This window comes from Colobus angolensis, unplaced genomic scaffold (genome assembly GCF_000951035.1).
Source record: "Colobus angolensis palliatus isolate OR3802 unplaced genomic scaffold, Cang.pa_1.0 Scaffold34, whole genome shotgun sequence".
NCBI lineage: Eukaryota > Metazoa > Chordata > Mammalia > Primates > Cercopithecidae > Colobus > Colobus angolensis.
Window position 1 is genome coordinate 6,804,990 of NW_012116710.1, and position 26,977 is coordinate 6,831,966.

General features: G+C 52.3%; 2 protein-coding genes across 7 annotated transcripts; both read right to left on the reverse strand.

Annotated features, from left to right (window-relative positions):
- Positions 1–492: 492 nt before the first annotated feature.
- DYRK1B (dual-specificity tyrosine-(Y)-phosphorylation regulated kinase 1B) lies at positions 493–9,362 on the reverse strand. 4 transcript variants are annotated; one of them, XM_011952451.1, is made up of 12 exons: positions 9,143–9,362; positions 6,925–7,088; positions 5,794–5,913; positions 5,505–5,693; positions 5,013–5,160; positions 3,456–3,742; positions 2,669–2,815; positions 2,444–2,584; positions 2,111–2,146; positions 1,831–2,026; positions 1,325–1,431; positions 493–1,231 (listed from the first exon to the last, which is right to left on the reverse strand). In XM_011952451.1, exons 2-12 carry the CDS (start codon positions 6,985–6,987, stop codon positions 860–862), a joined length of 1,806 nt encoding a protein of 601 aa, XP_011807841.1. In that variant the 5' UTR covers positions 6,988–7,088; positions 9,143–9,362; the 3' UTR covers positions 493–859. The 4 variants fall into 4 exon arrangements, with proteins under 4 accessions (XP_011807841.1, XP_011807842.1, XP_011807840.1 ...); XM_011952452.1 differs by lacking the exon at positions 2,111–2,146; XM_011952450.1 differs by having other exon boundaries at positions 1,831–2,146.
- Positions 9,363–9,581: 219 nt separating this feature from the next.
- Positions 9,582–21,717, reverse strand: FBL (fibrillarin). Of its 3 annotated transcripts, none has more exons than XM_011952453.1 (9): positions 21,594–21,717; positions 15,991–16,161; positions 15,781–15,882; positions 15,600–15,694; positions 14,467–14,637; positions 13,127–13,259; positions 11,662–11,774; positions 9,792–9,937; positions 9,582–9,686 (listed from the first exon to the last, which is right to left on the reverse strand). In XM_011952453.1, the coding sequence occupies exons 1-9, from the start codon at positions 21,601–21,603 to the stop codon at positions 9,662–9,664; spliced, it is 966 nt and encodes a 321-aa protein (XP_011807843.1). In that variant the 5' UTR covers positions 21,604–21,717; the 3' UTR covers positions 9,582–9,661. The 3 variants fall into 3 exon arrangements, with proteins under 3 accessions (XP_011807843.1, XP_011807844.1, XP_011807845.1); XM_011952454.1 differs by having other exon boundaries at positions 15,994–16,161; positions 21,594–21,684; XM_011952455.1 differs by lacking the exon at positions 15,991–16,161 and having other exon boundaries at positions 21,594–21,674.
- Positions 21,718–26,977: the final 5,260 nt, after the last annotated feature.

Sequence of the window (26,977 nt, forward strand, 5' to 3'; positions counted from 1 at the left end):
AAAACACTTTGTTTCGCGATGACTCTAAAGGGTTGGACAGTACACATGTGGGGGCAGAGTCTGTACCTATTGTCTGCCTATTCCCCAGTTGGCGCCAACAAAGCCTGCTAAGTGCACTCAGCGGCTACTGGACGCCGGCTTGGCCTGAGGAGCCACTCCTGTGCTGGCTCTGCGGACGCCCCGGCTTATTAGGGTACCTGTTTCCCAGAGACAGGCCAGAGCTGAGCCTTTACCCTTTCAGAGTCTGTTTACCCAGGAAAAGGCAAATGTAGACCAGGCTCCCATCCACGATCAGGCTCCTATCCACGATCTATCTAGAATGCTGGTGCCCCAGACCTGCAGCCCCATGCCTGCAACAAGAGCCACAGCTTCCCCACAAGAGACGTCTCCACACCACAGAGCTCCTCCAGTACCCCCTCCACAAACCCCCTTCCCCACCAGGCCTCTGAGGGTCAGGTGAGAGGAGGCGAGGCCCTGCAAACGCTCAGGCAGGCATGTGAGAAAGCTCTTTACTGGGGGTACAGCGAGGAGGAGCAAGGCCACCTCCCCCTACCTGCCCCCACCCCCTCCTCAGGTCCTGGGGTGAGGGGGGGTCTTCCCTCCACCGGACCACCACTGTCTTTGGTACAATAAATAGAAAAAAAGGGGGAGAGGGGCCCAAGGGTCCAGTCCTTAGCGGGGAGGGAGCGACCAAACCCCTCTCCTTGACCCCCCTGCCCCAGGCCCCAATCAGTGCAGGCCTCACCCACCCCAGCTGGGTAGCAGCAATTCCAGTCAAGGAGAGAGATGAGGATGGGAGCCCAGGGCCCCCAGATGGGGGGGGTATGGCTTCAGGAGGGGCCCCAGGGAGGGGGCAGGGTCATGAGCTGGCTGCCGTGCTCTGGGGTACACCACGGAGGCCCAGGTGAGGCCCCAGAGTGGCAGGGTCATCAGGAGGCGGGAGGGGTGGACGACCTCCCGTCATCCGAGTCCGGAGGGCTGAGGCAGCCGGGTGCTGGGGGGCAGGCGCTGGGTGAGGTGGGGAGCAGTCAGCAGGCCCGCCCACCAGGCTCACATCCATCAGCTCCGGAGGTGGTGGTGAGGTTGGTGATGGGGGACGACCAAGGTACCGGGGCTGGGGGGGTAACTGGGCCCCGGTCCCAGGCAGTGATGAGGCAGAGGCCGGGGCTTGATGTGTCTTGTGGGGCACATCACCCCCTGCCCAGGGCCGCAGTGGCTGGGAGGGTGGGACCTAAAAAAGCAAAGGAGCCATGGATGATGGAGACCCCAGTCCTTAAGCCCCAGGCACCACCGCCCACCTCCAAAGCCCCCAAAGCTTCATTACCTGGGGGCTGTTCATCTCACAGTCTGTGATAGGGGGCCCAGGGCCCCCACAATATCGGTTGCTGTAGCGATAGGTCCGGTTGTCACTGGAGGAGCCACTGGAGCCTCCTGGAAGTGCCAGGGAGGAGAGGTGAAGGGGCATAAGGTGAGAGACGGTAGCAAGTGGGTTTTGGGATGGCTGAGTAAAGTTCGTGGCCCAGGCTCAGGTTCAGGCTTCAAGATCAGAGCCCATCTGAAGAACCAGGCCCAATTTTGAGATTTTAGATTGGAATTCAGTTTTGGGTTTTAGAGTCAGAACCAGTTTCAGGGATCGGAGCTCAAGCCCAATTTCAGAGATTGTGTCAGGGCCAGTTGGAGCTCTCCCATCCCACACGTCATCTTAAGAGTTCAGGATCAGACAGTTTCAGAGCTCTTGTGTGAAGACCCAGTAACGAGGTTCCCTAGGACAGGCCAAACCTGAGCAGCCCCCACCCCTGTTGTACCCCATTTGGGCACCTGGGCACCCACCAGAACTGGAGATGGAGCTGGCGGTGCTGGAAGAGGGGCAGGTGTCGAGAGGCGCGGGCGAGGTGGAGGCACTGCTGCCTGCCGGGCCCGTGTTGGTGGCCTCGTCGGCCGTGCGGCGGAAGAAGCCGTGCTGCAGAGCCCCCAGGGGGCTGATGCGGGCGGCGGGCTCATACTCCAGCATGCGCAGCACCAGGTCCTGGAAGCGGAGGTAGTCGGCGGGGCTGTGGCCCGGCTCCCCCGCCCGCCGGCCCCCGGGCCCGCCCGTCTGCACGCCCAGCACCTCCTGCAGCCGCCGTGTCCCGGGGCCCTGGTAATCCTGGCAGGGAGGGGGTGGGAGGGGGGGCAAGAGAGTGGCCGTCAGTGGGCAGGAGGGGCAGGGAGACACACATGGGGAAACAGAGGCACAGGAGAGAAAGTGGAAAGAAAAGCTAAGAAGAGTTGTGGGGTGGGAAGGAGAGATGGGAGATGGGGTGGGCAGGGGTGGAAGGAAAGGACAGACAAGGGGGACAGGAAGGAAGGGAAAGACACAAGGGAGAGGGAGCAGGGGGAGAGAGCCCCAAGTGTGAGTGAGGGGCCACGGGGTGGGAGGAGTGGTGTGGGGCAGGGGCCGCACCTTCCTGAGTTCTTTTGTCCTTCGTAGGGTCCAGCCACCCCCAGGCAGCCGTTCAAAGTACTTGCGAGCCTTGGGCGCCTGGTCCAGCATGGCGGCCGGCGGGATGCCCAGCACCTCCACAATGCGGTTCATCTGGTCCACCTGTGAGCAGGTGGGAGTCAGGGTCATCAGGCCAGCCAGGCTCCACCCCCTCCACCTCCAGCACACCCCTTCCTGGGGGCACACCTCATTGGAGCCACTGAAGAGGGGCTCTCCGGTGTGCATCTCCACAAGGATGCAGCCCAGGGACCACATGTCAATGGCCAGGTCGTAGGGTGTGCCCAGGAGCACCTCAGGCGAGCGGTAGAAGCGGCTCTGGATATACTGGTAGATCTGGGAAAAGGGTCATCGTCAAGGGTCCCAGCCTCCCCTACCGGTCCCACTGACACCCCCAAAGCTAAGAGGACCCAACTAAGGACAGGCCTCTTGCTGACAAAATGGGGACTGAGGCTCCAAATCCTGCCATTATCAGCACCAGTTTTCTGGGAGCCACTGGCGCCATCTTGTTTATCAATCTGGGGAGCCTGCTGGCCTAAAGAGACCCTGATCTCCACCCCCAACCCTGATCCTAGGCCTTTCTGGGTCACCAGGCAGAGGCTGACATTCCACAAACCCTATACTATTGTCATTTTTAGTGGCAGCTCACACAGAGCTGAAAAGTTGAAGCCTTCCACCTCCATCCCAGCTTTAAGAACACAGAATACAAAAACTTAGTGAAGCAGCACCCAGGGCTCAAACCCAACCCAACTTTACCCTGTTCACATCTGGCAGCTTCAAAACGAGCCCTGCCCCCTCAGGCTTCACCCTCCCCATCCTAGTGGGCAGTATATCCACACCCCCACCCCAAGCACTATCCTTCACTTCCAGCAGCTCCTAATAATCCCATCCCGGCCAAGCCCCGCCCCTAAGCCTCCCGTTAGCCCTGCCTCACCCAAAGCACTAGCCCTGCTCCCAGGACCGAGCTGCCCCGTACCCTCTGGCCAAGCTGGCAGGAACTGCCGAAGTCCACGATCTTGATGGCGCTGCGCTTGGGGTTGCAGAGCAAGATGTTTTCGGGCTTGAGGTCGCAGTGAATGATGCTGAGCTCAGGCGTGGCCAGAAAGAGCAGTGCCGTGCAGAGCTGCTGCGCCAGCTTCCGGGTCAGGTTCAGTGAGACGCCACGGAAGTGGGTGTTGCGCAGGAGGTCATACAGGTTGTAGGACAGCAGCTCGAACACCAGGCACAGGTGGTTCCGGAACATGAAGTGCCGCTTCAGGTGCACTGCGAGGGAGGGGAGAAAATGGGCCAGAGAAGAAATGGCTCAGAGAGGGCAGGTGGTGGCCTGGGGTCATACAACACTCTTTGATCACTAGCCACATGTGCTGTGCCCACGGGTACCATCTGCTAGTCAACATCTTTTTATCTAACAAACAACTAGATTCACACAGGAAGTTAACACTCTTTCCACGTCTCTGTCAAACCCTCCAATTAAACAAATGAGAAAGTTTCATTAGTTACTACTAGCTCTAACACATTCTACACTTCCTCCTTTAATTTCGTAACACTGCTTTCATCTCCCTTGTATTCATTTTTGTGGCAAAGGACACTAGTTTTCCACTTGCTTTAAGGATGTATGTTTTCCTTTCAAACAAAACCATTTTAAAATCCACTTGCTGTTTATGATTATGTTGTGATGTTTATGTCCATTAAGAGGAATCAGTTTAAGGGAGGAGAAAGACTGGCACAGATGTTAAGAGTAACAGCTCTGGAGTCCACACCCTCATCAAATTATAGCTCAATTAGTACAAACCGCCCCCTCATCCAAGTGACAGCACTTGAATGCTTGGGTTTTTTACCTTTGTTTTTGTCATTGTTGTTTGGTTTTTTGTTTGTTTGTTTTTTAAGATACAGTCTCGTTCTGTCACCAGGTTAGAGTGCAGTGGCATGGTCTTGGCTCATTGCAACCTCCGCCTCTAAGATTCAAGCGATTCTCCTGCCTCAGCCTCCCGAGTAGCTGGGACTACAGGCACCCGCCACCACATCAAGCTAATTTTTTCATATTTTTAGTAGAGACAGGGCTTCACCATGTTGGCCAGAATGGTCTCGATCTCTTGACTTCATGATCTGCCCACCTCGGCCTCCCAAAGTGCTGGGATTACAGGTGTGAGCCACGCGCCCAGCCCCTTTTTTTGATTGTTTTTGCTTGTTTTATTGAAGAAGAAACTAGGATGGAAGCCTGAGTTTCTCATCTTCAAGATGTTGGTAATAATGCCCTTCCCCTTATGGGCTGTGGTGAGTTAACTTACATAAAGCGCTTCCAAGAGAGCCTGGCCCTTGGTGAGCACTCAGTAACCTCTGACCACTACCAAGTAAATAGGACAAAAATCATAAAAGCAGCAGGAGAATCACTGATGTCAGTGAAGCGCAGATCAAACCCTGCTCTGAAGATATCAGCCTCCTCCTGAGGGTGGGGCAGGGGTGTGACCCATCCCTACTGGCTCCAGCTCCCGCTATCTCAGGTACCCATAGCCCTGCAAGTCCCGGGCCTCACCTATGTAGTACTTCATCTCCGTGTCATGCTGGTTCATCAGCTCCAGCAGCCGCAGCTCAATCTGGGCCTGGTTCAGGAAGGCCTTTTTGTTCTTGATGATCTTGATGGCCACGAGCTCCTGGGTCTGATGGTCATAGGCTTTCACCACCTGTTGGGGCAGGGCATGTCAAGAAAGGGGTGGGAGCAGGGCAGAGCCAGGCACCATTCTCTCTCCAGGCAAGGAGGCCCACCGAGAACACTATGCACACTTCGCAGTTGAGTGCACGCCATTAGTCAGGCACTGGTGGAAACGCTGGACGTGAAGTAACATAACCACCTTATGTTGAGTCTTGTTATTTAAACTGTTTTACAGAAAAGGCAACTGAGGCACAGGGAAACTAAGTGGGCTAGGGTGAGCGGCCCAGCATGGGATTTGAAGCCACTGAACCACTGGGTGTGTGGTCAGTGCTAGTGGGGCCTTGGATCAGGGTGGGAGAGGGGGGTGTCCCACACCTGGCCAAAGGAGCCTTTGCCAATGAGCGAGTCAATCTCATAGCGCTCCAGCCAGCGCTCGCCACTGCGCACGATGTAGTCATGGTTGTCGTCATCATAACCATGGTTCAGGACCTTCTTCTCCTTCTTGGTGCTCGAATCCTGGGGTGGCGCCTGCTGGGCCCGCCGCTTCTTCTTCGCATAGTATACCTGCCCAGCCAGCCAGCCAGGAGATGGGGACCGGTGAGTGACTCATGCCAGCAGCCAAGACCCTCGGCACCCAGCCCAGGATCCCCCAGCCCCTGCCCACCTCATTGATGTGCTTGTAGGTCTTGATGAGGTCCACAGAGAGCTTACGCAGCGGGGCTGAGGTTGCATCTCGGAAGGCCAGGGGCAGCCTCCGAGGCAGTAGCCGCACATCAGGCAATACCTGCAGTGCAGGGTGGGGGTGGGCACTGAGGATGGGCCTTTACCTCCAACCTCAAGGGGAAGAACTATAAGGGCTGCTGGCGCATCATGTATTTGGTTGCTGTCTGTATTTGTTCCACCCGTTTAGGAAAGAAACTCCCCCAGGGCTGAGACTTTCTTTTGTTCTTACTGTACCTCCGGTGCCTAAAGCAGGGCCTGGTACACAATGGATACTCTTTCAGACCTGTGATGTGAATGAGTGAACCCTGACCTTTCACCCCTCATCTTTACTCCTTTCTGAACCTCAGTGGGAGAGATCATATGGAAAACCTGGGCTCTGTTCCTCCCCATTCTTCACTGTGAAGCCAGCCACTCTGGGTATCCTCTGAAGTTCCTCTATCTCAATTTACCCTCATCCCTTGGGCCCCAACCCATACCCCCACCAACTCTTTGCACAGTTCTTTCACCCCAAGACTCCTGGATCGGGATCTGGCCCCTGGACCTCCCATTCCATCCTGCTTCAAGCTCTGCATGTCACTGCCTTCACTGCCTCCAGCCTTGGAGAGCTTTGCCCTGCACCACCCATGCCTCTTGGCCTCAAGACCGTTTAGACTCAACACCCCCCTCCATTCACCCCCTCCAGATCTTTCACTCTGAACTTTTCTTAGTGAGCATTTATTGGGTATTTACTATGCGCCAGGCACCATTCTAAGCATTCTGCATGCATAGCATTAACTCATTTAATCCTCACAACAACCGTGTGAGGTAGGTATCATTATTGGCCTCATTTCACAGAATAGAAAACTCAAGTATGGAGAATCTAAGTAATTTAACCACTGGGTAAGGATCTGAACCCAACCTCTCCAAACCCTGACTCTGCCTGAAAACTCCTCTGTTATTTTCTAATCCCATGGGACCCATTATGTGCCCAGGAGACTGTCTTGGGCAACCACACTACCTTTTGGTCTGGAGACCCTTCTATCCCCAGCCTCCCCCTACCACCAGGCAGGTGAGGAGCCCGCTGAACGCGTACCTGTGTGTGCTCCTGGGGCCCTGGGAAGCCAGAGAAGGGACCATGGCCCGGTGGGACGGCCATGGTGGGCTCAGAGGGCCGCAGGGGAGCGAGGCCTGGAGCGGGAGCCCGGCCGGGGGGCGCCTTCTTGCATCCTGCACCTCGGCTGCCACCGCCGCTGAGACCTGAGAGCAGACAGGCGGTAGGAAAATAACATGGAACAAGGGATATGTGAATAGTGCCAGGAGGGGAAGAGGTGGGCATGAGAAAGGCAGGGAACAGAGAGAAGAGGAAAAGGGCACAAAAGAGCAACAGGTAGCAATGAAGAAAAGGGGCAGAGAAGTGGCAGCCAGGTGGGGGGTGGCACAGCAGTCCCTCGACAAATAATGACCAAGTAAATGATTAAGGCAGCACAAAGAGAACACATAAAAGACAATGATTGGGGGCCAGGCAGGGGTCGACATGAGCCATCACAGGGAAAGGAGGACAGGAAGACACCAATAATTCGGAGGAGGGAAAGAAAAAAGATAGAAACCGCAGACAGTATACAGAGGAGCAGGCTTCATTCTTTTGTCATTACTACTCATGGCCCTCCCCAGAGCCCCTAACACAAGATCCCACCCTTCTAAAGTCTTCCCTGAACATTAGGATCTCAGCCCGTAGTACAGCAAGGGCCACTACTTCAAGATCTATCCTTCGCAGTGATTCCCTCAACCCAGAGAACTCTAGGATTCCCAAACCACATGAGTGTTCCCCTCCCAAACCACAGCAGAATCCTCTGCAGCCCTAAAACCACATCAGCGTCCTTGGGGACCTCCCAACCACACCAAAGTTATCTGAGAACCTCTATAGAACAGAGTCCCATCTCTACGGCATTCTCATCTACCGGGACACAACTTTCCTAGGGGACCCTCTCCATATCATGCCAAGACCGCTTCCCTATATCAGGTCCTCCATATTAGGAACCAGCCTTCCAGGCAGTCTCCCTGTACCATATCCCAATTCCCCCTGCCACAACAGGGTTCTTCCCCATATTACTCCAAGACCCCATCCCCATCAAGGCCCACTCCTCCTGACGGGAGAAGGTGTCTCTTCCCACAGTTTAGAGTGATCATCTTTTCTCCCCTACACTGCTTCCTTGCCCTCCTACACACACACACACACAGACTGCCTAATATTCCTACCAGAGACCCTTCTCCAGGCACCCCTCTTTATACCAGGGTCATTCCACAACTGTGTCCACTCCTACAGGGCCTCAAAGCCAAATGTCCAAGTATCACATAGGGTTCTCTCCTCCCAGAGTTGTCAGCCACAGCAAAATCTTCTCCCCGATGGGCCATTCTCTCCCCCATGTCAAATCCCTTTCTCCTATTCCATGCCTCACCACTCCACGACTCCTCCACCCTTGGAGCTTCCCCCCAAAACAACCTCTTTTCCGGGGCCCTCCCACACCAGGACCATCTCTCCCAGCCCCCACCCCCTACCCGGGTCAGGGCTGGCGTGGGGCCCACGGGGGGCTGGGGCGCGGTGGGGCCCCCAGTGGGGTGGGCGAGCGGCCAGCATGGCGGCGGTGGCAGCGCTGAAAAGGCGACCGCCTGTCCCTGGCCCGGCCGGCCCCGCAGCAGGGAGGGCAAGCGGGACGGGCGGCTCGGTGGGTGACAACAGCAGCCGCCGCTGCCACCGGGGGCGGGGAGAGGAGGGGACAAGGGTCAGCCCGGGGCACGAGGGGGAAGAGTAGAGCAGGTGGACGGGGGAGGGACGACACGCCCCACCCTGAGTGGCCACCAGCCCCTAGAGACCCGGCGTCCCGCCCCCCACCCAGGAGGCCCTCCTGGGCCTGCCGAGACCGGCAGGCGGGGCCCGACTGAGCTTGGCAATCGGCACCTGCCATGGCAACAACTGTGCCATTGGTCGCTGGTGCCAAGAGCTCAGCCAATCACAGCCTAGGGCAGCTGTTGCTAGGCAACGAAGAAGCGGCCCGCGGAGCCGAGCCCAAACAAAGGGCGGGAGTGGGGCCCAGCTACCCCCTCCCAGCCTCCCTCCTGCAACTGCTCCCTCGGGCTTGGCTGGTTCCAGGAATTCAACTATGAATAGCCAGGCAGGGCCCGCACCTGCCCGCCACCCCCCTCCTCTCCTCCCTTGGCCTCGCGCTAAGTCTCGCGGCGACGCGGGCAGGGCGGATCCCGTCCTGCCCACCTCCCTGCGACCGCGTGCCGCCCCACCGTCCCTGCGCCGTTACCTGAGGGAGCGGGCAAGGGGACTCAAACTGCTCGGGGAGCCCGAGCTCAGACCTGCCCACTGGCTGAGGGTATCCGGCAGACGCGGCAAGCCAGGGCCCCGATTACCCAGTAATGCAACCAGCAAAATGGCGACCACAACAAACCGGCCCCCCCACGCCCTGGACTCCGCCCCCATCCCGCCCTCTCCGCCCCCCTCACGTGACCCAGACTGCCACTCCGCCTGCGCGAAGCGGCCGCTTACCTGTACGCATGTGCAGTGAGCTACCAATCCCACCCAAGAACCGAAATCCGGGCTGCGGCTGCGCAAGAGGCAGCTACAAACGGAGCATGTGCCCTGTGACCGGGTGAGCATTTACACCACGACCCCGCAAAGTAAACCAAGGGTGCATGCGCCCTGTGTCAGCAGGTCAAGGGGAGGAATGAGCAGCAGACATGGGAGACGGATGAGTCTTTTAATAGAAAAACACACGTGCAACAGTATCAACACACATCTCTAGCAATCCAGACAGCGCTGAACTTCAGTTCTTCACCTTGGGGGGTGGCCTGTGAGAGGAAGATACGTGATGAAGAAGGATCCCCAGGATCATGGCACTCGGGGTGCAAGGGACAGAGATGTCTGTCTTGGTGTATTGCTGGGCCCCTGCTCACCTGTACACTCCCACGACCACAGCATGGTCTCTTTCATATGGCTCAAGGGTCAACTGCTCCTGCGGCTTCATATTCTCCTGCTGCATCTTTTTCACTTCGGAGGCAAACACAGCCTCGGCTGAGGCTGTGGAGTCAATGCAGTTGGCCTAAAGAGGAGAAAGGACTGACCGATGTCTACAACAGGGCTTTGGGCTGTTTTCCTCTTGTGTGCTCTTTAAACCAGATGTTTTCATTATTAATTCAAGTAAAACTCAGTGCTGTGGTCCTAATGTGTCCCCCAAAGTTCATGTGTGGGAACCTTAACGCTTAAATGCAACAGAACTGAGATGGGCCTTTGAAAGACGATTTAGGTCATGAGGGCTCTGCCTTCCTGAATAGACTAATGCTATTATCACAAGAGTGAGTTCCTGATTAAAAGCATGATTATGCCCCCTTTCTATCTTGCTCTCACCCTTCTGCCAGTGGATGACAGCAATTTGGCCCTCGCCAGATTCAGACCCCCAATCTTGGACTTTCCAGTCTGCGGAACTGGTAGCCAAATAAATTTCCGTTCATTATAAATTACCCAGTCTAAGGCTGGGCGTGGTGGCTCACACCTGTAATCCCAGCACTTTGGGAAGCCAAGGCGGGGGAATCACGAAATCAGGAGATCGAGACCATCCTGGCCAACATAGTGAAACCCTGTCTCCACTAAAAATACAAAAATTAGCCGGCTGTCGTGGCACACACCTGTAGTCCCAGCTACTCGGGAGGCTGAGGCAGGAGAATCACTTGAACCCAGGAAGTGGAGGTTGCAGTGCACTGAGATCACAACACTGCACTCCAACCTGGCAACAAAGTGAGACTCCATCTCAAAAAATAAAAATAAAAAAAACAAATTACCCATTCTATAGCATTCTGTGATAGCTGCATAAAAAGGGCTAAGACACTTGGGTTTAGGAAATGTGATAAAAGGGCTTAATTAAAGAAGTTTCTGGCTGGGTTCATGCCTGTAATCCTAGCACTTTGGGAGGCTAAGGTGGTGAGACTGCCTGAGTTCAGGAGCTCCAGACCAGCCTGAGCAACATAGTGAAACCCCATCTCCACTAAAAATATAAAAGTTAGCCAGGTGTGGTGGCACACATCTGTAGTCCCAGCTACTTGGGAGGCTGAGGCACAAGAATTGCTTGAACCTGGGAGGCGGAGGTTGCAGTGAGCTGAGACTGCACCACTCACTTCACGCTACCCTTGTGACACAGCGAGACTCTGTCTCAAAGTAAAAAAAAAAAAAAAAAGGTTTTAGTTTGCTTTGGATTTGAAGCAGGAAGCCTCAAACAGTCCTATTTATCTAAAAGCCGGTGCTTATGTTTTATACCCAGGAATTGTTTGGTTTATTTCTACTTCCTCTTCTTTAATAATAGTAATAATGCAGTTGAGAATAATAAAACAAATGTAGTAAAAGGCTAACAAATGGTGAACCCTGTGAAGGGTGATGGGGGAGTTCTCCGTTATTTCTAAATAAAACGTTGTGAAAGATGCACCTAGTTTTTATCTAGTATCTATTCTAGGCCAGGATCTTTTCTAAACACTTCATATATATTGACAAATTTGATCCTGTCATCCACCCTGAAAAAGACTAATATTTCTATTTCACAAGTGAGGAACTGAGGCATATAGGTTAAGTAACTTGCTCAGTTACACGGTAGGCTGGAATGAGATGGTCAGACTCAATTTTGCACTTGACCACTGCACTCTCCTTTCTCTTTAAATCCAAAGCTATAGTTTTGCAGACTTGGTCCCTCTGTTTTGGGTGGCTATTTGACAGATACAGATAGAGAAGATACTCCCTAGAACACTGCCACCCCATCTTACACTCCTCCAAACCCCGCACCTTAATGGAAATCACAAAGTGTCCTCCATTACGCAGGAAGGTGTGGGCATTCAGGGCCACAATCCGGGTCTGGTCGGGCTGGGCCACATCAGCAAAGATCACATCCACCATTGCTAAGGAGAAAGGGGCAGCAGTTACAAGTTGGAGTCACAGGGATCATCCCAGACCCTCCCAGGGGCCTATGCCCATCACCAGCAGGTTCCTGGGAGATTCTCCCTGCCTCCAGTTTCACTCCCCACCTCCACTGGTCCCCCTCCCTCCAGTATCCCAAGATGAGTCCAAAACCCACAGTCACATCATTCATCCACTCTTCTTGGAAACCATGGTTGCCACCTACTCTGTGGCCAGCCCTGGGCCGGGCGTGGGGGACACAGAGACGAGTCAGACCCGGACCCTGCCCTCGAGACGCTCCCGGGTCTGGTGGGGAGACAGACATGTCATCAAAAAGACAAGTAAGAGTGAGTGAGCACTTATAGGGAAGCGAGTCTGCAGGACCGTGAAATGAAAACAAGTCACAGAACAAAGGGGATGGTATGAGTGCATGGCGGAAAAAAACACAGAAAGAAAAATGAGCAGAATGAAAAATAATGTATTTAAGGCAGTGTGACTTTCCAAAAATGAAAAGGTGGTATAATGAAAACTGATTACTCAAAACCTGGGAAAAGCAGACATCAAATTGTTCTCATCAGTTACCTCTGGGGGTGGTTTATAAGGCTTTTCAACTTTTACATTATACCTTTGAATTTTTTTTTTTTTTTTTTTTTTTGAGACGGAGTCTTGCTCTGTCGCCCGGGCTGGAGTGCAGTGGCCGGATCTCAGCTCACTGCAAGCTCCACCTCCCGGGTTTAGGCCATTCTCCTGCCTCAGCCTCCCGAGTAGCTGGGACTACAGGCGCCCGCCACCTCGCCCGGCTAGTTTTTGTATTTTTAGTAGAGACGGGGTTTCACAGTGTTAGCCAGGATGGTCTACGATCTCCTGACCTCATGATCCGCCCGTCTCGGCCTCCCAAAGTGCTGGGATTACAGGCTTGAGCCACCGCACCCGGCCTGAATGTTTTTTTAAACAAAGTCATTAATATTCACAATGGGCCCCTCCAGGTCAAGCCATGCTCAGTTTGTTTTCTGGGCTATGCTCTCACCGGCCAATGATAAGGACCCCGGAAAGGAGGCTTTTTATGCAGGGGCCGTGTAATAAATACAGGAGGCAGGAAGTACAGGAGACCTAGGAGATGGGGAGGAGACTGAAGGAGAGGAGCTTGGCCCTCCAAGGGTGGCTTCCAAGATTCTGAAGTCAAGCTGCCACCTCTACAACCTCACCTAGCTCCCCTTACCCCTTTCTATTCCTGCAGACTCAAGAGGTCTGCTCATCCACTCCAACTCCATCCAAATCAGGGGTCCACTGGCTTCTTCCAGGAAGCCTGCAGTGGCCTGTGCTACCCCACCGGGGCCACCCCCAGACCCCTCACCGATGAGCATGCGGTATTTGTGTGGGTGCCGAGCATCCTCGATCACAGGAATGATGTTGGTCCTCTTCTTGGCCAAGTTAATGAGGTCACGGCCAGAGCGGTGGGAGAACTCGACTGCATAGACCAGACCATCCTAAAATAAATTAAAAATGAATCAACAATGATACTAGTTCTCAGGCATGGAGTGCCTACTTTAGGCCCATACACTCTACACAGCATCTCTTCCAACCCCCAAATCAAAACCCTACCATATAATGACTATTGTTATCATGCCCATTTTACACATGAATACACTGAGGTCCAGACATAAGTCACCAGTGGAGGGTTATTCAGCAAGTAGCAAAAGTACCCAATCCCATCTGCCTGAGAGCCCAGGCTCCCAACAGAGGCTTCAAGCCAGGAAGCCAAGGCACAGAGATGATGTAACCATGGGCCAATCACTGCTGTAAGCACCTTTCAGAAATTAACTCATTTAATCTTCACAAGTCTATGTTCCAGAGAGGTAAACTGAGGCTTGGATGGGTTAGGTAACTTGCCTGATTAAAGCCTGACGGTTTGTTTTCTTGTTTGTTTTGTTTTGTTTTTGAGACGGAGTCTCGCTCTGTTGCTCAGGCTGGAGTGCAGTGGTGCAATCTCAGCTTAGTGCAACGTCCACCTCCCAGGTTCAAGCAATTCCCCTGTCTCGGCCTCCCGACTAGCTGGGACTACAGGCACAAGCCACCACACCCAGCTAATTTTTGTATTTTTAGTAGAGACGGGGTTTTACCATATTGGTCAGGCTGGTCTTGAACTCCTGACCTCAGGTGATCCACCTGCCTCGGCCTCCCAACGTGTTGGGATTAAAGGCATGAGCCACCTCGTCTGGCCAAAGCCTGAGGCTTTAAGACACTACATTTAATAGCTTATAAACACGTAAAGGAACAAAGGGTAATGGAGTGGGACATGTGGGTGCCAGGGGCCCTCTAAATGGGAAGCCTATACAGGCTCAGAAACCATGAGATCTCCTGGTTCTTTCTAAAGAAACCAGAAGAGCAGGTTTTAGCAGCATAAAATTTTAAAGAGGCCCATCAAATCAAATAGTCTGGTATCTATACTCCCAGCTGTCTCTCTAAGGTTGGTCACCCCACACCCACATCTCTTCCCTTGAGGCCAAGAACCCAGGAGCGAGGTTGAATGACATTATCTGGTTCAAGCGGCTCCTTTTACTCACAGGCACTGTGACAGAAAAAGGCCTGGCCCTAAGTCACACAGTGAAGGCAAGCAGTCAAACCCTGCTATTCCAGGTTGGCAGAGGGGAGGGAGCCTTTGCCTCCTGCCTGACTCTCCAACCACTCACTCACCGGACCGACGATATCAGAGACATGGGAGACGGTGGTGCCCGAGGCAGCCCCGAGGTAGAGCACCTTAGCCCCTGGTTTGATGTGGATCTGGTCCACACCACCCAGGATTGCTGCTGCCAACTTGGAGCGGAAAGGGTTCCAGGCTCGGTACTCGATTTTGTCATCTCCTTCCTAGATGACAGATGGGGACAGAAGTCAGTGCTAGGCTCTTCTGCAGGACCTCACTGCCCTTAACCCTAGGACCCTTGAAAGGAACTGGGCCGTCCTATCACTGCACAAGAACTCAACGTGAGTACAGAGCAGTGACCACGCACAAGCCGTCGCTGTCCTCTCATGGAGGTTACTGACTCAAGGGGCAGCAACAGAGAATAAACACAAAGAGTAACAGTAAAACCAGCACTCGTTCAACAAACATGCACTGTGCCAGCACCTACGGTGTGCCAGACCCTGCTGTAGGCGCTGGGGTACAAGACAAGGATCCCTGCCCAGAAGGCGTAAGTATTCACTGAACTAGCTAAATATAACATGGCATATGAGACGGTGACAGGTGTTAAGGAGAGAAGACAAAGCCAGGAAAGAAGACATGAAGTTTGGGAAGCAGGGAAAGGAGCAGGTGAAAATGAGAAAGGGGGCCAGGGAGGGGCTGAAAGGCAGATTCAAATCAGACCTGAAGGAGGCGAGGGGCCATTCAAGTTATCTGAGGAAGGACATTCCCAGGAGAGAGAAAGCAATTAGGAAGGCCCCAAGGCCTCGACAGGCAGAGTGGTGTGAGGCAGCCTGGAGAAGCAGATGATAAGGACGCAGCCTCCCACAGAGCTGGGAGTGGGAAGAGCAAGGCCAGGGTGGCTGGAGGACACTTGGTCAGACGGTTAGTGAAGGAGACCAGGCCGGGGGCAGGCAGGGGGAACTACAATGCGCAGGGTCTTGGAGGCCACAGTGAAGACTCAGGGGTCTAACCTGAAGGCAGTGGGGAGTCACAGAAGGCGGATTAGGAAGGGAACAGACAGCGTGGTTTGCATATTACGACAATCCTCCAGCTGTCATGTGCAGGACACAGGGTGAGGGTAGACACAGACTACTGGCTACACCCTCAGCTGCGACCCTGGTGGCTTGGACAGGGGCCCAGTTCTCACCGAAATCGAGACTCTCTTCTCCCCATAAACCGATTCCCCAGGGACCAGGTTTTTGGTGACCAGTGCATCTTCCTTTCCTCGACAAATGAAGACACCTAGGTGAGGGGATCAGAGCAGTGGTGAGGCCCCCTCGCCGCTCCCTGCCCCGAAGCCCAGCCGGCTCCCTGCCTTCCTCACTCACCCTCATGCCGATGCGGTTCCACCATCACATTCTTCCCCGACTGGTTTCCTCTTTTGCCTCCCCGACCACGACCCCGGTTGCCGCCAGAATGGAAGCCTCCACCTATAATAAAGGAGAGGTACAACAGGAGAGAAAGATCCTGAATCTCCGCCCTCCCCACTCCCCGCCTCAGGAAGGCCTCCTCCATAACCCCTAGCCAACCTTACTCACCACCTCTTCCTCCTCCTCCACCGCCGCCGCCACCGCCGCCACCGCCTCGTCCACGACCTCTAAAGCCTCCGCCTCGACCTCGGCCCCCGCCAAAGCCCCCTCGGCCTCCACGACCACCACGGTCACCAAAGCCCCCTCGGCCGCCAAAGCCACCCCCGCGGGGACTGAAACCTGTGGTGGAAACAAAAATAGGAATCAGGGCAGTGAAGCTTGAAAGGTGAAGCCACCTTGTACCCAGCAATACCTCTCAGGCGAGAAACCTGAAATACGTGTGCCCGTGTACAGCAGGACACACTTCCAAGAATGTCCACAACAAAAGAAAAGCGAAGACTAACCCAAATGTCCATCAATAGAATGGACAAATAAAATAGAAGATACTCACAATCAAGATCACGGAAATGACCTTCAGTCATACACAACAGACTAATGTTAAAATCATCATACTTTTTTGTGCTTAGTGCTTTTTTTGAGATGGGGTCTCGCTCTGCCCCTCATCAAGTTGGAGAGCAGTGACGCAATCATAGCTCACTGCAGCCTTGAACTCCTGGGCTCAAGCAATTCTCCTGCCTCAGTCTCTGAAGTAGCTAAATTACAGGTGTGTGCCACAACTCCCGGCTAACTTTTTTTTTTTTGTAGAGATGGAGGTCTCACTATGTTGCCCAGGCTAGTCTCCAGCTCCTGGCTCAAGTGATCCTCCTGCCTTGGCCTCCTGAAGTGCTGGGATGACAGGTGTCAGGCACCACACCCAGCCACAATAATGTTGCCCAAGAAAAGGGGCAAGGGAATGAGAAATGCAAAACTCATGATACTGGAGAATGGGAAGGAGATACTAATATGGGGTTGGGATAGGGGAGGAGTACATGAGTAGATGTAGGTTACTGTTAATATCCTCGTTTCCTTGGTTGCATAGCAGAGTCACAGAATTCATTCCATGTCAATATTAATTACTATGAAGAGTGAGCCCCTGCATATGAGCACATGCTGGGACAACAGGGTCCCCTAGACTCTGGAAACGTCTTCATACCCTCCCACTCCTGACCTTGGAGCTGGAAGAAAAGTGTCAACCCCAGCCCCACAAGAGAGGGGAGCACAGCACGATGTCATCCCTAACTCATCTCCCTGCTGCCAAGCTTCAAGATGTCCCTGTCCGCTCAGGGGAAAAACAAGAAAAAGCAGAACAAACTGCCATTAAAGAATGGGCTACACTTGACAAGTAGTTTGCGGCGTGTCAGTAAGAAATAATATGTTAAAGAAATAATAGACTCAGATAGGCTTTATTCTTACCAGTTCAGGACAGCGAACACCATTAGCACAAAACAATGTTTAAAACAGAACTCTGGTGCTAACAGATTCAATATTTTCTGCAATTTGGTTTCAAAAACTCAGAAGTACTAAATCACACAAGTTAAAAAAAAAAATAGTTGGAAAACCAGTGGCTTAAACTTATCTCACATGATGTAATCTATTCAATAATAAGTTTGCTCATGTTTTCTGTAAAGATACATTATGATCTTATCCTACGAACCCTTCATGCACCTTAATGGTATTACAGATAAAAAATGTATCTTTTAACCTAATTTTCTTTAAAAATGAACGGTTTCATTTTCAAAACTCCCAAACATAACAAAAAGTTGTTTACTTTTAATCTTCGACTCCCTCTACAGTCCACTTTTCACACAGCAGCTAATACATGCTGTGTTTAAAACAGCAAGTAAGATCTCATCATGCCCTTGCCCAAATCCCTCCAGTGGTTTTCCACCACATCCAAAATGAAATAAAAGTTCCTTTCCCTGGCTTACAAAGCCTGAAATCAAAGCCTAAAATCCTTAGGCTTTAAATTCTGATTTCATTGTTCTGAGCGCAAGGTCTTCCCCTCAATAAAGCTCTCCAGGTGACTCCAAGGTGCAGCCCACATTGAGAATCATCATCGTAAGGATCTGGCCTGTGTTGACTTCCCTGACTTCATTCTATGCTGGGTCCCATGCTCTTCCCCATCAAGCATACACAGTCCGGCTTCTAAATCTTTACCACGTGCTGTCCCCACTGCCCGGCTCCTGCAGACATGTGCACGGCTCACTCGCTCCTTCACTGCATTCTGGTCTATGATAAAATGTTAGTTCCTCAGAAGGGCCTACTTTGGCCATCGTACCCTTACCCTGCTTTATTTCCCTTCAAATCAGTGATCACACATGGCATTTTTAATATTATTACCGCCTGCCTCCCCCGCCAAAATCAAGCTCCAAAGGGGCAGGGATTTTTAATTGTTTTGGTCACCACCGCATCCCCAAAACCCTGCACAACATCTGACACGAAGTATGGGCTCAATAAATGTTAAATGAGCACTGTGCTGATGATTCTTAAACCCTGGGCCCTGCCTCAAGGAGAAAGCACCCTCTATTTGTTTAGAAAGCACGTGATCCATCAGCTGGTGACCAGGGAAGCGCTGGTCACTCCCCTCAAGTATCCCTTATGGAGACACTGGCAATGTTGTTGCCACTCTCCACCCTAGTGAGTAAGGAAGGTTCATAGGGGTCTTGAAAACTTCATCTGTAAGACATGGAACAATATAGTGCCAGGCCAGGTGCCGTGGCTCATGCCTGTAATCCCAGCACTTTGGGAGACCCAGGCAGGTGGAGAGTTTGAGGCCAGGAGTTCAAGACCAGCCTGGCCAACATAATGAAACCCTGTCTCTACAAAAAAATTAGCCAGGCGTGGTGGCAGATGCCCGTAATCCCAGCTACTTGGAAGGCTGAGGCACAAGAATCAACTGAACACAGGCGGTGGAGGTTGCAGTGAGTTGAGATGGTGCCACTGCACTCCGGCCTGGGTGACAGAGATTCAGTATCAAAAAAAAAAAAAAAAAATGCAGTGCCCATCCTATAGGGCTGTAAAGATTAAATGCCTTGTACACACAGAGCACTTCACATATACACTATCTGGCACCTACTTTGAACATCATCACTCAAACTCAGGGGAACGAGTCTCCTCTTCCCTCCTCATGCACCTTAATGGTATCAAGGATGAAAATGTAACTTTTAATAGCTACTCCTAATTTGATCTTTTAAAATGAACCGTTTCCTTTTCAAAACTCCAGACCATAACCAAGAGTTGTTCACTTTTTATCTTCTATCCCCCTTCAGTCCACTTTCCACACAGCAACTAATAAGTGCTGTTTTTGTTTTGTTTTATTATACTTTAAGTTCTAGGGTACATGTGCACAACGTGCAGGTTTGTTACATATGTATACATGTGCCATGTTGGTGTGCTGCACCCATCAACTCGTCATTTACATTAGGTATATCTCCTAATGCTATCCCTCCCCCTCCCCCCACCCCACAACAGGACCCGGTGTGTGATGTGCCCCTTCCTGTGTCCAAGTGTTCTCATTGTTCAATTCCCACCTATGAGTGAGAACATGCGGTGTTTGGTTTTTTGTTCTTGCAATAGTTTGCTGAGAATGATGGTTTCCAGCTGCATCCATGTGCCTAACAGCATTCAGATCTCATCATTTTCTTGCCCAAACCCTCCAACAGTTTCCCAAAGCCAGGACCTTCATTTAGGGGAGATGCCACAGCTAGGCTTATGAAAGTCTCAACCCAGGCCTAATAAAAAGGAAGTATTGGCATGTGCATGGGGCGGAGTGGGCAGGAGTGTAAACTTTCAATCCCAGATACTCAAAACATCTCATTTCAGGTCCTGGAGCTTTTTGGGGAAAATGTACCAAAAGTACCCCACTCCTCAGAAAAAAAACATGTTCACACAAACTTTTCCAATAAGTTCTTTTTTTGGGGGGAGGGGGGTTCCCCAAACTCCCTGATTTAAAATCTGCTCTCCTTCCACAGCCTTCTCCATCTCAAACATGGCAATTCCATCCTTCCAGCTACACACCCCCAAACCCTTGGTTATCCTTGACTCTGCTCACACACCCACATACAATCTGTTGGTTCTGTCTTCAAAAGCATGTAAAACTGTCAGCATGTCCACTGCTTCCATCCTGGTCCACCACACCACCTCCTAGATTACAGCAACAAGCTTCCCACCGATTTGCCTGCTTCCACATTGGCCACCCTGAGGTCTTTCACACATCGAAGCAAGAAGAATCCCTTTTAAAAATGTCAGACGGCACCACGCCCCTGCTCAAAAGCTCCCAAAGGGTTCTCTCACTCAGACTAAAATCCTTACTAAAGAGCTAACACCTGACAACTTTTACAACTTCACATTCTACCACACAACGGAGGAAGGTTGGAAGAAGGGGTATCCTCCATTTCTGAGGGAATCGTAGACCAGGATGCCTGCAGGCAAGTCAGGATCGCAATAGGAGAGATATCTGGCCTACAATCCCTCACCCCACTTCATCAGGAGATCCCCCAAACACGGAAGAGAAAGGGAGCTTGGGAGAAGGGCACGGATCCACAAATCTCCTGCCAGGTGACCCCAATCTCTCCACACAAACACACACAAAAAAAGAAAAATAAAGCCTGTTCCAGGAAAACAGACCCTTTGGGCCATGGTGGAAAATTCTCCAAACTCAATGAAGCAAGTTCTCACACAGACGAGTGGGGGTTGGGCAGGCCAGACGGAGGAAGTGCTCAGACACCACGGAGAAGGATTCTAATTTTGTTCTCTTTAAGAAAGATAAAGGTAACAATTAGAGCCAATACTATTATGTCAAACACTGTGCTATTTTTTTTTTTAAACGTCGCTTACTCCTAACTGGCGACATTTTACTGATGAGAAAACAGAGGCTCAGAGAGGTAAAGCCACTTGCCCAAGGTCACACAGCAGGCTTAGAAGCTGAGCCAGAACTGAAATACTGAACTGAGGCCTTTCTGCTGTCAAAGCCAGAACCCTCCTCATTCCACCATGAAGGCAGTGGGTTCAGCAGAATCTAATGGAAAATCGAAAGAATAAAACCACTTACGTCCTGTGACAACCACCCACCCCCCTACCCCAAATGCCGAGCTTGTTAAGTCTCGCCCCGGAGGTGGAAATCTTAGTCCCCAAATCTCCACTCCATCCCTGGGGACCCGCCCCCCTATAAGTGCAGAAGGCGGGAAAGTGAGCCAGAGTGCCGCACACGGCCAACCGAGTCCTCATCCGCTCCGGCCCACTCGGAAAAGCTGGGTTGGGGGATAAGGGGATGGTGGTGGTGGCAGCGACAGGGAAGGCAAATAGGGGCTTCCCACACACATCTCCAGGACCCAAGGTCAGGAACTCTCCATCTCCCACCCAAGGCTGATTCCCAAAACACGCCCAGCGATTCAAGACTCCAGATGCCGGGATCCAGACTCTAGTCCAAGACTCCTGAGTGCCGCCTCCTGCCCAATATCCAAAATCCCTATTAGACGGCCTCAATGAGACGAACCCCAGGTCAAGACCCCCAATGCCAGGCCCAAGGCCTTCTTCGACTCACGACCGTGACCTCGGAAGCCAGTCACAAACCCCTAGACCTCCTGGAATCAGGATCCCCCCTCCCACAGGAGACCGGATCCGTGGTCAGAACCCCTGCCCCCAGGCCAAGGCCCCACCCCTCCAATTCTGGCCTGGCACCCAGATTCCCGCCCGGCCTCCGTCCCTGATCCCAGACCCCAGCCCAGCCTGACCTGGCTTCATGGCGAGCCCTGGTTTGTGCGGCTCCGGAGCCCGCGGCGTTCACAACTGCACGAGTCCGGGGCTTTCGCACGTGGAAAAGAGCGCAGGCGCGCGGCGACGTGCAGCGCGTGACGCAACCACGTAGCACCGCCCTGGGCCCCTGCCCCGCCCGGAGCTCGGCGCACGCACAGTGGGCGTGGATTCTCGAGCCTATCGAAACTACGCCGGTTGCTCTCACTCTGCCTTCCCAGCCTTTGCTTGTGCAGCGGTCTCCCTAAACTCGCTTCCAATTTCCTCTTCCCCAGTGCGAGCACCCCAATAATCAGGGCTTATAGCGAGGCCTGTGCCCTCTGCCCCCTCTTTTGTATTCCTAACTCCCTGAGGTCCCTGTACACCCCAAACGGCTTCCCTGACACATTTCCAGCGCCAAGAACAGTGACCGACTCTGGGCTTCCATTCATATATCCGAAAAACATTTACCGTGCACCTCCTGTGTACCAGGCGCTGTTCTAGGAGCTGGGAGTACAGCGGTGTAGGAGACATAACAATCTCCACCCTTGGCCGGGCGCGGTGGCTCAAGCCTGTAATCCCAGCACTTTGGGAGGCCGAGACGGGCGGATCACGAGGTCAGGAGATTGAGACCATCCTGGCTAACACGGTGAAACCCCGTCTCTACTAAAAAATACAAAAATCTAGCCGGGCGAGGTGGCGGGCGCCTGTAGTCCCAGCTACTCGGGAGGCTGAGGCAGGAGAATGGCGTAAACGCGGGAGGCGGAGCTTGCAGTGAGCTGAGATCCGGCCACTGCACTCCAGCCCGGGCGACAGAGCGAGACTCTGTCTCAAAAAAAAAAAAAAAACTCCACTCTCTTGGAGTTCATCTTTTTAGTGGAGGAAATAGACACCAAACATGTTGAATGTTAGAAGGCAGTAAGTGCTTTGGAGAAAATAACAGCAGGGAAAGGGGATAGAGATTTTGGAGGGCAAGTGATTTTTGTTTTTTTGGCATGGTGGTCAGGGAATGCATCAGGTGACTTTTGAGCTAAAGAGCTGAAGGAAGTGAGGAGTGAGGCATGCACCTATCTAGGGGAAGAGAGTTCCAGGCAGGGAAGAGATCTGCAAATGCAGAGGCCCTGAGGAAGGAAAGTTACGGGAAGTTGGAGAGACAATGAGAAGGGCGGTTGGGGCAAAGTGAGCAAGATGGAGAGTGAGAGAAGATAAGGGCGGGTGGCTAACAAGGGCAGATTGTGCGGAGCTTTGTGGGACGTAGTGAGGACTTTGGCAGTAAGATGGAACCATGGAAGGGTTCCAAGCAGAGAAGCAATGTGATCTGACACAGGTCCCTCTGGCTGCGTGTGGGAAGCAGATTGCAGGCGTGAGGGTGGAAGCAGGAAAACCAAGGACTGGCTGCTGCCATGAATCAGAAGGAGAAAAGGATGGACAAGATCAGAGTGGGGGCAGAGAGTGGCGTCAGGGGTCAACAGATTCTGCTTAAGTGTTAAGAATTTTGTGGGCCGGACGCGGTGGCTCAAGCCTGTAATCCCAGCACTTTAGGAGGCCAAGGCGGGCGGATTACGAGGTTAGGAGATCGAGACCATCCTGGCTAACACAGTGAAACACCATCTCTACTAAAGAATACAAAAAACTAGCCGGCCGTAGTGGCGAGCGCCTATAGTCCCTGCTACTCGGGAGGCTGAGGCAGGAGAATGGCGTGAACCCAGGAGGCAGAGGTTGCAGTGAGCCGAGATTGCGCCACTGCACTCCATCCTGGGCGACAGAGCAAGACTCCGTCTCAAAAAAAAAAAAGAATTTTGTGCTTTGTAATTGTATAATATCGATATCCATCCCTGTATTCATTCTGCAAAGCAAGACAACTGCTGTGATAAGAAGTTACTGAAAAATTCCAAAAGAACCTACCCGTCCAAAGCCTAGATGTTAACTCTGTTCCATTCAGTGCCCTATCACTCTAAGCCTAGGACAGACCTGTGGGTGCCCAGTAAATGTCTGTTGGATGAATGGATGACCTCATACTGCTGTGAGTTCTCTGTGTACAGTGTTCAGTTGTGGAATGCCACCAATTTGCACAGAAACATTCCTGAAAAATTGTTTAGATATTATGATGGAAAATCTGCTTAAGCTTTTCAGAACCTGTCGGGGCAGTGGCTTACGCCTGTAATCCAGGCACTTTGGGAGGCCGAGGCAGGAGGATCACTTGAGCCCAGAAGCTTAAGCCCAGCCTGGGCTACAGAGTGAGACCTCATCTTTATAAGAAATAAAAAATTAGCTGGGCATTGGCTAGGCACGGTGGCTCACGCCTGTAATCCCAGCACTTTGGGAGGCTGAGGCGGGTGGATCACGAGGTCAGGAGATTGAGACCATCCTATCTAACACGGTGAAACCCTGTCTCTACTAAAAATACAAAAAAATTAGCCAGCGTGGTGGCGGGCGCCTGTAGTCCCAGCTACTCGTGAGGCTGAGGCAGGAGAATGGCGTGAACCCGGGAGGCAGAGGTTGCAGTGAGCTGAGATCGCGCCACTGCACTCCAGCCTGGGTGACAGAGCGAGACTCCGTCTCAAAAAAAAAAAAAAAAAATCAGCTGGTCATGATTCCTTGCACCTGCAATCCCAGCTACTCAAGAGGCTGAGGCAGGTGGATCCTTTGAGCCCCGGAGGTCAAGGCTGCAGTGAGCCGTGATCGCACCACTGCACTCCAGCCTAGGTCACAGAGCGACACCTCTGTCTCAAAACAAAAACAAAAAACAAATAAAAGTTTTTTAAACTACGAGATGAGATAGTTGAGTCTGTTCTGGATTTCTAGGAGATGTGCAATGATTCCAGTGGGTCCAATTCCGGATAATGTTACCTATTTCACATGGATTTTACTGTTTGCCTTCTAGTTAATTTTTTTTTTCTAAAGGATAAGAATACTCAGAGTGCAGTGCAAATTTAGGGGATTCCAGCCCTATTTCTTGGAATCCTGGCAGCATCTCCTACTTCCGAGATACTTTGCCTGCCCGCTTGCTCTGAAGACCTGAAATTGGCTCTGTCGGTGAGTAATTAGTGGTGGAGGTGCCTGATGGTCTTGTGCTGGGGCACAATGGTGACTGAAACAGCCCCAAGTCCTGTCCTCCTGGAGCTGCCAGTCCAATAGCAGAGACAGACAGGTTCCCAGACAGTGTAGGCCCAGAGGGGTCAGGACTGGGACAGGCAGAGGGGTAGGAGGGTGATGGGGGAGGCACCGCAGAAATGGGATTGGGGAGCCCTAGGCAGAGGGGTCAGGGCCAGGATGGGGAAGGCCCAGGCAGAGAGATGGGAGGGGGATAGAGGAGACACTGGCAGACAGGGCAGAGCAGGGATAGCGAAGCCCTTGAGGGCTTTTCCCAATATTCCCCATTTCCTCAACTCCCTCTAAACCTTCCTGTGACCTTCCTGCTGTAAGCACAATCTGACTCTGCCCTGAAGACCACCCTTTCCAAGCGGGGTTGTTTTCTCCTTCTCGGCCCTCATGTCCACTGGATCTGTAGATGGGAGAAGAGCGTCCTTGCTCCTCACTTCCACTTCTAAACCATTCTCTCTGCCTGTTCCCTGAACCCCTAGCTCTGAAGCTTGCACAGTCACACTGTAGCACCTGCTCCCCTTTGTGCTGCTAGACCCATTGACTCCCAAGTCACCTCTGCTCACCTTGTCATTTAGCTCCAGGCTCGCTGTCACCCACACCACTCCCATCCTTATTCTTGGTGATTTTCAAATTCAGGTAAATGATCCTTTTACCACTCTGGCCTCTTGGTAGCTTGACCTTCTTTCCCCCACTGAGCTTGTCCTCCACCCAACCCCTCTTTCCCATGATCACACCTAGACCTTGTGCTGGGAACACGCAACAACGCATAACTGTGACAGCTCCAGAGGTCCCAGCCTGGTTGGGGAAGAAAGACCCATTCTAGATGCAACAGCCCCACAACCACAGCCCCTACAGAATCTCAGCTCCATGCATCTCACGCTCTGCCTATCGCCTCCTCTCTCTCCAGCTCACTCCTTCTAAAGATTGCGCTAGTGAGCCTTCAGCCCTAACCATCCATTAAGCTGTCTGACTCTTTGCTATCCCTCCCCCGATCATGGCCACACCACTCTCACTACCCAGCCAGATTCCCCACCATCATTATCTGCACCCCTTTGCGCACCTCCAAACTATGAATTGAATTCAACCCTCCACATACTCTGCGCCTGCACCCCTGGCAGCTCAATGTGGGTGGAAAAAAATACACAATCACCCTGGCTGGTCTCACTTTTGATTCATGACTGCAAACCCAAATGCTTAATGCTGACCAGCAATCCTATCACTTGCCCTAGTCTATTCATTGTCCATTTTTTCCCACCCTGTTAATGATATAGATAACACATTGCCCTGGCCTGAATTGTGTCTCCCCACAAAGTCACATGTTGAAGTTCTTACCCCCAATGTTGTGGTATTTGGAGGTGACAGCATTGGGAGGAATTAGGGTTGGAGGAGGTCATGAGTGTAGAACCCTCATTATGGGATTAGTGACTGTATTATTATTATTGTTATTATTATTATTTTTTTTTGAGACAGAGTTTTGCTCTTGTTGCTCAGGCTGGAGTGCAGTGACATGATCTCATCTCACGGCAACCTCTGCCTCCCAGGTTCAAGTGATTCTCCTGCCTCAGCCTCCGGAGTAGCTGGGATTACAGGTGTGCGCCACCACGCCTGGCTAGTTTTGTATTTTTAGTAGAGAGGGGGTTTCTCCATTTTGATCAGGCTGGTCTCGAACTCCTGACCTCAGGTGATCCCCCCACCTTGGCCTCCCAAAGTGCTGGGATTACTGGCGTGAGCCCCTGCGCCCGGCCAGGGTTAGTGATTTTATAAGAGGAAGAGAGGGAAGATGCAAGCTAGGAAGGGGGCCCTCGCAGAGAATCACATCAATCAGCACCTCGATCTTGGGCTTTCCAGCCTCCAGAACTGTGAGAAATAAGTCTCTGTTGTTGAAACCGCTCAGTCTGTGGTATTTTGTTAAGACAGCCCACACAAACAAATACACATGTATTAATTTTTTTTCAACTTTATTAAGGTTTAATTTACATACCATAAAATTTGCCCATTTTGGCCGGGTGCAGTGACTCACACCTGTAATCCTAGCATTTTGGGAGGCCGAGGCAGGTGGATCATGAGATCAAGAGATAGGGACCATCCTGGCCAACATGGTGAAACCCCATCTGTACTAAAAATACAAAAATTAGCCAAGTGTGATGGCGCATGCCTGTAGTCCCACCTACTCGGGAGGCTGAGGCAGGAGAATCGTTTGAACCCAGGAGGCAGAGGTTGCAGTGAGCCTACTGCATGCCACCGCACTCTAGCCTGGTGCAGAGTGAGACTCCGTCTCAAA